General features: G+C 48.7%; 2 protein-coding genes across 4 annotated transcripts in view; one reads left to right on the top strand and one right to left on the bottom strand.

Annotated features, from left to right (window-relative positions):
• Nucleotides 1-776, bottom strand: part of Kif1c (kinesin family member 1C) — a 29,447-nt gene extending 28,671 nt beyond the window's left edge. The window contains exon 1 of the mRNA XM_052756935.1: nucleotides 588-776. The gene's annotated coding sequence lies outside the window, so the exon portion shown is untranslated. The remainder of the gene's footprint in view (nucleotides 1-587) is intronic.
• Nucleotides 777-844: 68 nt separating this feature from the next.
• Inca1 (inhibitor of CDK, cyclin A1 interacting protein 1) lies at nucleotides 845-12,566 on the top strand. 3 transcript variants are annotated; one of them, XM_052756457.1, is made up of 7 exons: nucleotides 845-1,055; nucleotides 4,456-4,535; nucleotides 10,335-10,448; nucleotides 10,663-10,702; nucleotides 10,953-11,146; nucleotides 11,778-11,937; nucleotides 12,185-12,566. In XM_052756457.1, exons 2-7 carry the CDS (start codon nucleotides 4,492-4,494, stop codon nucleotides 12,326-12,328), a joined length of 696 nt encoding a protein of 231 aa, XP_052612417.1. In that variant the 5' UTR covers nucleotides 845-1,055; nucleotides 4,456-4,491; the 3' UTR covers nucleotides 12,329-12,566. The 3 variants fall into 3 exon arrangements, with proteins under 3 accessions (XP_052612417.1, XP_052612416.1, XP_052612415.1); XM_052756456.1 differs by lacking the exon at nucleotides 845-1,055 and adding an exon at nucleotides 1,071-1,287 and having other exon boundaries at nucleotides 4,407-4,535; XM_052756455.1 differs by lacking the exon at nucleotides 845-1,055 and adding an exon at nucleotides 1,071-1,287.
• The last annotated feature ends 310 nt before the right edge of the window (nucleotides 12,567-12,876 follow it).

Raw genomic sequence — 12,876 nt, forward strand, 5'->3', positions numbered from 1 at the left:
GATCTATCCCACCACAGGAAGGGAGTAGCCGAAATCAGAGGCTGGCTCAGGAAGAATAGCCCTGACCCCCAAAACCCTGTCTAGGGGAGGGAAGGACACCAGGGCGGACACGCAATGTGACACCTCCGACACTAAGAAAACAGGGAATTGGGTGGCCAGGCTAGGACGTAGTGGGGTAAAGGAATAAGGGAGTAGGTGCAGAGTCTGCGGGTACAGCTTTAAGGGCTCACTGGGGAGGAGGCCGCGGCTGGGGTGGGGCCGACCGACCCGAAAGGGGGTCTCGGGTCACCTGCACCTTGCCCACCGGCAGTTCTCCAACAGGCCCCCGCCTGTCCGCTCGGGGCGGCCATGAGTTCCCGGCCCTCCAGTCCAGCCGACCGACGGCTGTCCGGGGCCTGGCACCTCTCTGCGCCTCCGCGGGATAAATAGCACATGATCCGAGCTCTCGCGCCTAGCCCGCCCGACCGGGTCGTGCAATCGGGACCTCCGAACCCCGGCTCCCTGGCTCCCCGCTCTCCCCCCCCCCACCCCCCACCCCAGCGCATTCCTCCGCGGGCGTCCCCTCCCTGCCCCCCACCGGCTCTCACCTCGTCGCGGCAGGACTCCCGGGCGGAGAGCAAAGGGACAAACTTTCCTGGAAGCCTGAGACTGGAGACGGGGGGGGGGGGGACACACCCGGGGCCAGTTCGGGGGGCTGCCCCCGCCCCTCGCCGGGTCCCCGGGCGGCGGGCGGCGGATCGCGCCCCGGGGGCGGCAGCAGTAGCGGCGCCAGCGGCCGGCGCCCGCCCGGGCAGCGCGAGCTGGGGCGGGAGCGAGGGGCGGGGGACGGACGGACGGGCGGGCGGGCGGGCGCGCGCGCGCGCGCGGACGGGGCAGGCGGGCACGCGCTGTCCCGGGAAGGAGCCCGCAGGGCCACTCTACTTAAAGGGGCAGTGCACCCTTGACAGTACGGCCCACCGGGCGGAGGCCAGGACACCGAGCCGCGGACACCCGGGGTGCAAAGCAGAACGCCCGGGCGTGGGAAAAGAACCAGCGCTCCCGAGGAGCCGGGAAAGGTGGGGGCGGACCCCGGAGGGGACTCAGGTCGGAGCCGCGCACGTCGCCGCCGTCAGAGGCTCTCCTAGGAGGCGGGGCTTGCTGGCAGACCACGCCCCGGGGGGGCGGTCCTCTCAGCCCGGCCATCGGGCGAGCCAGGCGAGCCGGGCCAGTGGGGCCACCACGGTCACTGCGGAGCTGCCCCTTCCTGCCCGACCTGAGGTTCCAGAACTCGCTTCGCAGTGGCCTCAGGTGATGGGGGCCAGAGGCAGGCGTCGCCGGCGCAGCCGCTCGGTTGCTCTCTTCCCACAGACAGCCTTCCAAGTTTGACTCCTCCGACCGCCGCCTCAGCCCCCGTCAGCCCCCTGAGGCTCAGGTGTCTTCTTAGGCCGCAGCTGGCCTCCTCAGGGCTGGAGACCCCGGCCCACATGGGGGTCTGCCCACGTCCCTCAGCATGGGCTCCCTACCTCACGGCCCTCCTGCTGATTGCCAGAGGTTTGGCTGTGGGCCCCCATCGACCTGCCAAAGGTCGCCTCAGCCCCTTCAGGCCCAAGCCACACCCTCAGGCCTGGTCCTTCCCTCCTGGCAAGACCACCCCACCACCAGGCTCCTCAGCCAGGGCACCACCCTGCAGATGCCCATCTACCCTCTTGGCTGTGTCTGGCTGCCGAGGTCTCGAGTCTCCCTTGGTCAACTAGTGGTTCTGTCCGGCCGCCTTAAATCTGTCCAGCCCCTTAGACCTAGGTCAGCCTCTCGGGCCCAGCCATCCGAAGGCCGCATGCCCCTCAGCAATTGCCAATGGCTCCCTTAGTTCTAGACCCCTTTCTAGCTCAGGACATCCGGTTTCGAGCTCACATGCCCTTTCAGCCCAACTCTACCCCATCTACTACTTCAAGATACTCCTTTTGTTCTTTACGTTCCTCGACCTTTCTCAGCTCAGTTTAGCTACCCTTGTTGGTTTTGTGGGGTTTGTGACTGGCAGGGTCTCTCTTTGTAATCCATACCGCAGTCTGGATTTAAATTCTCTATCCTGAGTTAACTTCCTGAATGTTAGAATCCCAGGATTGCCAAACTATGTCTAGTGCACCTGTTGCTTCCGACACATTCTGATTGGCTTTTTCTGTGTGGTGCAGGTCTCCATGCGCGCCTCACTTACCTAGTAGTTTATTGGCTAGGGTTCCCAGAGCTGGGCATGCAGGCCAGCGGCTCTACCACCGAACCACATCTCTACCACTTCCCTAGCTTTTTTTAATTTGTTTTGTTTTGTACAAAGTCTTGCTGTTATAAACCAGTCTAGACTCAAACTCATGATGCTCCTTCGTGAGCCTCCTGAGTGCTTAGGATTACAATCTGTGCTGTCACCTCTGGCTTTTATATAATATTTGTTCATGTATTTTATTTTATCTTTCTGGTTTTTTTGTAGTATTTTTTTTTTAAAGAGATTTATTTATTTATTATGTGTACAACATTCTGCCTCCATGTACGCCTGCATGCCAGGAGAGGGCACCAGATCTCATTACAAATGGTTGTGAGCCACTATGTGGTTGCTGGGAATTGAACTCAGGACCTCTGGAAGAACAGCCAGTGTTCTTAACCTCTGAGCCATCTCTCCAGCCCCTGTAGTATTTTTTTTTAAATTAAGTATTCATTGTGTGTGAGTGTGTGTGTGTGTGTGTGTATGTGTGTAGAAGTCAGATGCAGGGATCGAACAACTCAGGTCATCAGGCTGGGGCAGCAAGCTCTTTTATCCATCAAACCAGCTCCTTGGTCCCTATCTAGTATATTTTTTTAAAGACTTTATTTTTAAGCTGGGCAGTGTTGGCACATACTTTTAATCCCAGCAGAGGACAGCCAGGGCTGCACAGAGAAACCCTGTCTTGAAGAAGACAACAAATTCGTTTAAATTACTTATGTGAGTCTGTGCGTGAGGGTCTAGTGAGGCTGTGGGTGCTTGTGGAGGTCAGGAGAGGACATCAGATCATCTAGAGCCAGAGTTACAGGTGGTTGTGAGCTGTCTGACTTGGGTGCTGGGAACCAAACTCAGGTTCTCTGCAAGAGCAGCAAGCACTCTTAAACACTGAGCCATCTCTCCAGTCCTTAGAGCTAGTGTTTTTCAATTTTTTTCTTTATAATTACACCCCCAAACACCTCTCACCATATCGTCTTTGTCCCAAACGCTGTCTCAGTTTTATTATTTCATCTTTATGTGGGTTTAGCTTGCATGTACAGGTGTGCACCATGTGTGTGCCTGGTGCCCACAGAGGTCAGAAGAGGGTGTCAGGTGAAGTGACAGATGGTTGTGAGCCACCACGTGGGTGCTGAGAACCAAACGCAGGCCCTCTGCAAGAGCAGCAAGTTCTCTTAGGAGCTGAGCCGTCTCTCCAGTCCCACAAGTAGAGTTTATTTTAAAAAAAAGGTTCTAACATAGATTTAACCGTAGGCATTGAAAGAGAAAGGGAAGGGGGCTGAGGAGAGGCTCAGTGATTAAGAGTCCTTGTTGCTTTTGCAGAGGACCTCTTCTGCCCTCCTCCAGCTCCTGCATACACATAGGACACATAAACCCATACAGGCTCACACACATACACATAAATAAAAAATTGGAAAGTAAATCTTGGAAGGAAGAAAAGAAGAGCCCAGGAAAAGGACCGTATGCACCCAAGTATGGGTACAGATTTCTCGAGAAAGTTCCTGTGCAACTGACTTCTCTGTTCACTTTACTGTAGACCAGCACTAGTCCTCAACCTTCCTAACACTGCGACCCTTTAATACCATTCACGCTGTGGTGACCCCCCCCAACCATAAAATTATTTTGTTGCTACTTCATAACTGTAATTTTGCTACTGTTATGAATTGTAATGTAAATATCTGTTTTCTGATGGTCTTAGGTGACCCCTGTGAAAAAGGTCGTTGGATGCCAGGGGGTCGTGACCCACAGATTGAGAACCACTAATGTAGACGCTCTCAGTTGCTGCTCCCTCCTTTGTTGTTACTTTTTGCACAGTTTCACTAACCTTTCGTATCCAGTTTCTTACCAACCCTCAATGCCTCCACGTCTCTGTCCGCAGTCACCAGTTCTGTTGTCGAAGGCCTCTGCCCCATCCAGTTTCCACCTGTCAGGCCTCCTGCTTCGTCATCTTGTACTACAATTAACTTAACTTGCCTCTGTAATTTTCGCTTACTCTATACTTTTAGCTCCAGAAAATTTTCTCCTTCACATCGTCCACCTTGCCTGTTGTTTTTATCTCCAGCTTTACATGTTCAGTTAATAGTACAGCACTGTCTCTCTCTCTCAGAGTTACTAAGCTCTCTTTTTTGGGAGGTGTTCAGGCCCTTTCCAGTCTCTCCACTTGCTGATGCTCTGGTCCCTACAGCCATTACATGAGTGAATGACTCATTATCCACTATCCTCCCAACACCAAGGCGGAGGTCCATCCTGCTACCCAGCGGAGTCCGGTCATGCAGGGACAGGAAGATGGAGACAGCATCCTCCCTTTTGCCAAGTGAGTCCTCCTTGTTGGGTGGGAAGGATAAGGGTGGGATGGAGGGAAGATTGCATGCTTGGATTCTTCTCAGAAAGGAGTAAGAAAGAACAGGAACCTCAGTGCCTGTGTTTTGGGGATTGATGGTTCACTAATTTATTCAATAAATGGTTTACTATTGTTGTTTTATTTTAAATTGTCCATGGAGGCCAGAAGAAGGCTGGGGATACCCTAGAGCTAGAATGACAGGGAGTTGCAAGCCCACTGACGTGGGTGCTGGAGAATGAACTCAAGTCCTCTGCAAGAGCGGTGTGTGTGCCCTTAACCACTGAGCCGGCACTCTAGCCCCAACAGTTTTTGAACACTGTAATAGACATTGGGGATTCAAAATTAGAAAGAAAGGGGGTCCTCCTCTCACAGAGCTAGTGGTAGAACAGAATGTATAAACAAGCATCATTACACCTAGTTCTGAGAACTACACAAAAAGATAAATAAATATAAAGTAATGGAAAATAGAGGAGATACAAGGTTAGGGTCACTGTAGAAAACTGTTGTGTAGAAGTTAATTTGAAATGAGATAGAGCTTGTCTGCAGAATGGGGATGGCGGGGGGCAAGAAGGAAATAAACTTGGAATGTTCTAGTAACAGGTCAGACCAATGTAATTGAAACTTGTTGACTGAAGAAATTGTGAAAAATAAAGTTAAGAGAGTTAGGCAAAAGCCAGATCATAGAAAACCTTGTAGGCCATAGACAAAATTCTGTATTTTTATTCTGAAGATGGGGGAGATAAAAAAGTTTTAAGTAAGCACACTTTTTTCCTTCAACCTTTTTTATTATGGAAAATTTCAAATAAATATAGTAGAGAAAGAGTATTATGAACTGATGTACTCCGGTGAAATTCAATAATTTTCATTATATGGATATTCTTTTTACCTATCTATCCCCCTCAATTTTTTTAAAGATTTATTTATTTATATGTCTCTGTGAGTTTATGCACACATATATGTGCAGAAGTGTGTACCGTGTTGCATGCATAGGTGCCAGAAGGTGTGGAGTATCCTCCATCACTCGCTACCTATTTTTCTCTAAATTTTTTGTTGTTGTTTTTTCAAGACAGGGTTTCTCTGTATAGTTTTGGTGCCTGTCCTGGATCTTGCTGTGTAGACTAGGCCTGGCTCTGCCTCCCGAGTGCTGGGATTAAAGGCATGCACCACCACCGCCTAGCAATTTTTTCTCTACATTTTTTAAAGGTTTCATTTATCTTATTTTATGTGTATGAGTGTTTTTTGTCAGCATGTGTGTGTGTGCACTGTGTGGGTTCTGGGAGCCTAATCTGGGTCCTCTGAAAGAGCAACAAGTGCTTTTAACTGCTGGGCTGTCTCTCTAGCAGAACCATCTCTTCCTTTGAGGCAGGGTCTCTCTCTGAACCTGGAGTTCACATTTTCTCAGAGTGGAAGCCCGAAAGCCCCAGCAGTCCTATCTCTGCCCCTTCAGAGGTAGGGTTACAGGTGTGTGAGGGACACTTAGCTTATTACATGGGTGCTGGGATCTGAACTCCAGTTCTCATGGTTGAACAGCAAACACTAACTCTTAAGCCATATCTCCAGCCCCTGTGTTCATTTGTTTTTTTTTTTGTTGTTGTTGTTGTTGTTTGGTTTTTCAAGACAGGGTTTCTCTGTGTAGCTTTGCGCCTTTCCTGGAACTCTCTTTGGAGACCAGGCTGGCCTTGAACTCACAGAGATCCGCCTGCCTTTGCCTCCCGAGTGCTGGGATTAAAGGCGTGCGCCACCACTGCCCGGCTTTCATTTGTTTTTGAAATGGGGTCTGATATAGTTTAGGCTAGCCTCATGGTTACTATGTAGACAAGGATGACTTTGAACTCCCAATCCACCTGTCATCATCTCCCAGGTGCTGAGATTACACACATGTACCAGAGGGTGTTGGATCTCCTAAAAGTTGGAAGTTACAGGCAGTTGTGAGCTGCCTGATGTGAGTGCTGGGAACTGAACCTCAGCTCTCTGAAAGAGCAGTAAATGCTCTTAACCACTGAGCCAATATGATACCATTTTAAAAGATTAATCTCACTGGACTCAGGAGGTAGAAACAGAGGGGAAAAAAAGATTACTTTCTCCTGCTCTGTGTAGTAGCATTGGGGGAGGGGAATGAGAATAGAAGCACTTGTTGGATCTGGGTTCAATTCCCTGTACACACACACACACACACACACACACACACACACACACACACACGGCAGCTAAAAACCATCTATAACTCCAGGTCTAGAGGATCCAATGCCAGACTTCTTCCAGTCTCTGTGGCCACTGCATGAATGTGATACACACACACACACACACACACACACACACACACACACACACATATATGCAGGCAAAACATCCATACACATAAAATAAAAAAAATACATCCTTAAAAAATAAAAAGAACAGGGGCTCGTGGGATGTCTAAGTGATTAAGAGGACCCAGATTCAGTTCCTAACACCCACATGATATCTGTAACTCAGTTCCAGAGGATCTGATACATTCTTCCAGGCTCTGTGGGCACTGCATGCACATGATACATAGACACACATACAGGCAAAACATTATAGTATGAAATAAAAATAAATTAAAAGTTCATTTTTTGCCAGGTGGCATTGGCGTACGCCTTTAATCCCAGCACTCAGGAGGCAGAGGCAGACAGATCTCTGTGAGTTCGAGGCCAACCTGGATTACAGAGTGAGTTCCAGGAAAGGCACCAAAACTACAGAGAAACTCTGTCTCAGAAAAAAAAAAACATTTTTTGGTTTTTTAGAGACAAGGTTTCTCTGTGTAGCCCTGGCTGTCCTGGAACTCACTCTATAGACCAGGCTGGCTTCAAACTCAGAGATCTTTCTGCCTCTGCCTCCTGCCTGCTAGGATGAAAGGCATTTGCCACCACTGCCTAGCTAAAATTTCAAAATTAAAATAAAATAAAATAATAATAATAATAATAATAATAATAATAGAAACAGGGAGAGTAAAATAGAGAAACCCTTGCCATAGTCCAGGAAGAGAAAGATGATGGATCTCTCCAATATGATGAGAATGGAAATGGAAACCGTGGTCAGATTTGGGTATTGTTCAGATATACAGCTCACTGGACTGGCCAGTTAGATACAGGATATGAGGGGGAATATAGCATAGCATGTTTTTGGCCATAGCAGCTAGGCATATGGGGTATATCTTTCATCAGGTTAAAGGCTGAGCAGATGTTGGGTGGAGCCTAAGGAGGAACCCGGGCTTGAACAGATTTGGGAATATTAGCACACTGGAGATGTTTAAAGTCATGATATTGAATGAGACCACCTACAGACAGATAGAAGAGAAGAATATGAAAGACTCCCTGATATTTCACTTAAAGACTAGGGGGTTGGGCCAGGCATGATGGCTCACACCTTTAATCCCAGGACTCAGGAGACAGAGGCAGACAGATCTCTGTGAGTTCAGCACCAGCCTGGACTATATAAGCAAGTTGCAGGACAGTCAGAACTACATAGTGAGACTCTGTCTCTCAAAACAAACAAAAACTCAGAAGATTAGGCATCATTCAATCTGAGGACAAGGAAGTCATGAGCACTGTTCTCACATAGCTCCGTATATCCTTCCTGCATACAAGGATGTCAGTGGTTCTTCAACCCAGAAGACACAGCAGGGGGAAGAAGCTTCTCTCTTGGATCTTCACTAACTTAAAGGAAACTTGCCTGGCAAAATCACCTGAGTAGCCAAAGCCTTTCTTTTTTTTTTTTTTTTCTGTTTTTTGTTGTTGTTGTTGTTTCAATTTATTTTGGTGTTTTGAGACAGTGTTTCTCTGTGTAGCCCTGGCTGTCCTGGAACTCACTCTGTAGCCCAGGCTGGCCTCAGACTCACAGAGATCCACTTGCCTCTGCCTCCCAAGTGCTAGGATTAAAGGCATTTGCCACCATAACCTGATCAAAGTCTTCCTTTTAACAACTCTGCTTCCTGAATATTATGTTCTCTGGCTATGCAATATAAAAGCTGAAATTCAAGCTGAGTGTAGTAGCACATGCCTTTTAATCCCAGCACTCAGGAGGCAGAGGCAGGTGGATCTCAGTGAATTTGAGGTCAGCCTGGTCTACAGAGCGAGATCCAGGACAGCCAGAGCTACATAGTGAGACACTGTCTTGAAAAACCAAAAAGGAAAAAGAAGAAGAGGAGGAGGAGGAAGAGGAGGAGGAGGAGGAGGAGGAGGAGGAGGAGGAGGAGGAGGAAGCTGGGATTCAGTGAGACCTGAGGGTTCAACCATAGCCTTCACCGTAGCTCCTGTCTCCAATCAAATCAGAGTCATTAACCTCTTTAGCTAAAGTGGACAAAGGGCTGTGGCTCTAGCTCAGCTAGATATAGTGTAGGTGGTACAGTGCTTTCTTTCCTTTTTTCTTTGTTTTGTTTTGTTTTTCAAGACAGGGTTTCTCTGTGTGGCCCTGGCTGTTCTGGAACTCATTCTATAGACCAGGCTGGCCTCGAACTCAGAGATCTGCCTGCCTCTGCCTCCCAAGTGCTGGGATTAAAGGTGTGCACCACCACAGCCCCAGCTGGTACAGATGCTTTCTTAGCATTCAGGGAACTCTGGGTTTGATTCCTAGTACTGCATAAACACTAGGTATAAAGCCAGATAGTGATGGTGCACGCCTTTAATTCCGTCACTCAGGAAGCAGAGGCAGGTGGATCTCTGTGAATTTGAGGCCAGCCTGGTCTACAGAGCGAGATCCAGGACAGCCAAGGTTACACAGAGAAACCCTGTCTCAAAAAACAACAACAAAACAAAGAACAAACTAGGTGTAGTGGTACATGCCTATGATCCCAGCATTCAAAGGAGAAGGCAAGAAGATCTTTAATCTTTTATTATTTTAATTTATGTGTGTATCTGCATATGTATGTGGGTGCCTGCAGAAGCCAGAAGAGGGTTGGACCTAGCCTTGGTTCTGGGATTTGAACTCAGGTCCTCTGCAAGATCAGCATGTGCTCTTAACCACTGAACCATCTTTCCACCCCTGTGAAACAGGAGGATCTTAAATGCAATATATTGAGTTTGAGGCCAGCCTAGAATATATGAGACCCTGTCTTTAAAAGAAGGAAAGAGAAAACATTATGACTTGTGCTTCACCCCATTACCCCAAAACAGAGTTTCTCTGTGTAACAGTCCTGGCTATCCTGGAACTCACTTTGTAAACCAGGCTGGCCTCATTACAGAGATCCACCTGCCTCTGCCTCCCGAGTGCTGAGATTAAAGTGCCACCATCCTTCATGACTCATGCTTTTAAGCCTAGGCAGACACAGGCAGATCTCTAAGTTTAGGGCCAGCCTAGTTTATATGGCAAATTCCAGGACAGCCAGAGCTACATAATGAGACCCTGTCTCAAAACAGAGATGGGAGGGAGAGAGGGAAGGAAGGGAGAAGGAGAGAATGAAAGAAAAGGCATGACTTGCGAGCAGGTGGACAGCTAGGACCCCATGGAAAGAACCACTCCTGAATCCAGTGGGAGAGTAGATGCTCTTAGGCAGTGGTTCTCAACCTTCCTAGTGCTGTGACCCTTTAATATAGTTCCTCTTGTTGTGGTGACCCCTCCCTCAACCATAAAATTATTTTCATTTCTACTTCAAACTAATTTTGCTATTGTTATGAATCATAATGTAAATGTCTGTGTTTTCCAATGTTCTTAGGGGACCCCTGTGAAAGGGCTGTTTGAAACCCCCAAAGGGGTCAGCACCCACAGGTTCAGAACAACTCTGAGACCTGAGCCTACTTTGTTCTCTTTGAGCAGGTGTTCCAGGGTGGTCAGCCGACCTTCACCCTGTAGCCTGCCTTCCCAGAGTAGCAGACCAATGCCTCAGCCTTATGGAGATACCTTCTGGGAGAATCTTAGCCAAAGGTCTAGGTGAGTAGAGGAGAAACCAGAAGCTGGAGGTGGGAAGGTGAGCTATACTATTTTTATTGATCATAAATCCTTACAGCAATAAGTGTGTGTGTGGAGGTCATTTCACACTACTTGATGGAAGTTGAAGCTCCAACAGGAAGTCAGGAGAGTTTATGAGGGAAATGGTATTTATTAGGGTGTCTTTTCTGACTCCAGCTCCTCTGTTTGTTCTTAGCTCCCACTGGATGGAAGAACAGCACATTCCACCAATACTGGTATAACAAACTCTGCTCCTCAACATTCTGTTAAATTGTGCCCACTGCCTTCGTAGCCTTAGTACCCTTTCTCTCTGGTATTTCCCAGCCAGTATACTAACCAGACCCTGTTTTTACCATAAACCAAGCATCCTGTTTTCCAGATCATGCCCCAACTTTCAAAGACCCCTGATTCTCTAGTTCAGCCCCAAATCCCCTGAAACCAACACCTGTCTACCCATTTAGCAACTGTTCTTCCTTCTTGGCACAGAGGGCCACTGGTTGCTCCCAGCCTGGCCTGCATCCTCTTGAGGGACTCCCTCCTCCTGAAAAGCTTTGGAGAAGAAAGAGGAGGAAGCTGCATTTGGAAAGAATGCAAAAGGGGCCTGGAAACATTCCAGCCCGTGTCAGAGCTGTTACTTATCATCTGGAGGACCTGAGGAGGCGACAGAGAGTCATCAATGAGTAAGGAGACATGGCATCTGGTCTCTGGGAGCCCAGCAGGGATTGGTGGCAGGGTAATTTGAACTAAAGAAAGTTGAGAGCTTTGAGAAAATTCATTGGTACTTGGAAAGGAACCATGCCCCTGGTGTGATTCAAATATGATTTCTTTATTTTTGCATTTAATTATGTATGTGCATATATACTGCATTCCACAGCATGTGTGTGGAGGTCAGAGAACAATTTATGGGAATTGGTTTTCGTCTTCCATCATCTGGGTCCTGACTTAGATCATCAGGCTTGGTGGCAAATACCTTTACCTGCTAAGTCATCTTGCTGGCCCTTAAAAGTTTCTATAATATGGAAAGAAGCAACTGAGGGATGGGAGGTAAGTCACATTAGCTGGAAGAATGAAATGGCCCAAGATGACAAAAAAGCATATCATTGAACTAAGGGAAATTAGGGGTCATGACAGGTAGGTCCCTGAACTGAGAATTCTTCTGTCTGTAGAGAGCAAAAAGTTGGGGTGAGTTGAAGGTCAAATGGAAACCCCTATGAGTCTCAGTGAGAAGTACTTCAGACCCGGGAAGCGTGAAGAATGAAGCCGGAAGCCTGACCTCCAGGCACCTTGCCTCTAAACCTAATGTCTCCACAGACTGAAGAAGGCCCAGTGGGGTAGCTCTGAGGCTACATCTGAGCTCCCAGTACTTGAAGAGGGCTGTGGATTCCTCAGCACTACTGAATACCTTGACGTGGAAGAAGAGAAAGGAACCTATCCACAGGAAGAGAATTATTTTGTCACTCCCAGGGATCAGGTATGATTGGAGATGAACTTGGTAGGGGTAGGGTGGAAGGTGGTGTCAATTCATAATCTCGAATGGGAGGCAGCAGAAGCCAGGAGCCAAGTTGGATAGCTGAATTTAAGAATAAGAACATAAAGTAGTCATGAACCCGAGCTTTTGAGGGGGGGGGGGCGCCTGGATTTGGCCATTAAGAAATCTGGAGAGAGACCTGTTTTTCCACCCCACCCCACCCCGCCCCTTCAATTTTTCTCATCTACAGCTGCTTTGGTCTCCCTGGACTCCCTTAGGCCAGGACGGGACTTATGCCTCTGGGCGGCTAAGCTCTCTGGCCCACAGCACTGTTACAGCCTGGAGGAACCCCTCTTACAATCCTCAGAGGATGGCATTGGAGTCTGAAGAGTAGTGGAAAACAAACCATCCATGCCCGAGCCTCGGGACCCAAGACCAATTCAAACGCGAGACTCTCCTCATCGGTGGCGTCAAGGCGGCTGTTTCCCTCTCCTAACCCTAACTGTTGTTCACAGCCCACTGGAGTTCCTATCCAACGGCCCCATCCTCTTACAGCCGGGTTCCCCCCTAGACCAGACCCTGGTCTTGTGTTCTCTCTGTTGTTATTAAAGAGCCCGGAGTAGTCTTGCTTCTGATCGAGACAGTGATGGAGAGGAAATGGAAAGGAAGACTCTTTTGATTTCCTTGAGGACCCAGTTTCAATGAAGTCAAGCTAGGCCCCCAAATTTGACGAATCTCGCCCGAGGCAAGAAGAGTCTGCCCAGGTCCAGCCTTCTTCGCCTCCAGGGCACTGGCCCTGTACCTCTGTCCACGCCCCATCCTCCTACGCCCACAATCACATCAGTCTGCCGAGCTTCCGCCTCCCGATCCCGGTCCCTCCGCGCTATTGCCCTTTTAGAGACCGTCCTGCACAGTGTCTCATAGACTGGCCCAGAACCCCAA

This window comes from Peromyscus californicus, unplaced genomic scaffold, assembly GCF_007827085.1.
Source record: "Peromyscus californicus insignis strain IS unplaced genomic scaffold, ASM782708v3 Scaffold_3__1_contigs__length_106647218, whole genome shotgun sequence".
NCBI classification, from domain to species: domain Eukaryota; kingdom Metazoa; phylum Chordata; class Mammalia; order Rodentia; family Cricetidae; genus Peromyscus; species Peromyscus californicus.

Excerpts from the sequence above, each read along its gene's own strand:
- Inca1 (XM_052756457.1), top strand. The coding sequence starts at position 4,492 with ATGCAGGGACAGGAAGATGGAGACAGCATCCTCCCTTTTGCCAA. Across the intron at positions 4,536-10,334 it reads AGCATCCTCCCTTTTGCCAA|GTGTTCCAGGGTGGTCAGCC; the intron begins GTGAGTCCTCCT and ends CTCTTTGAGCAG. Across the intron at positions 10,703-10,952 it reads AGCACATTCCACCAATACTG|AGGGCCACTGGTTGCTCCCA; the intron begins GTATAACAAACT and ends TTCTTGGCACAG.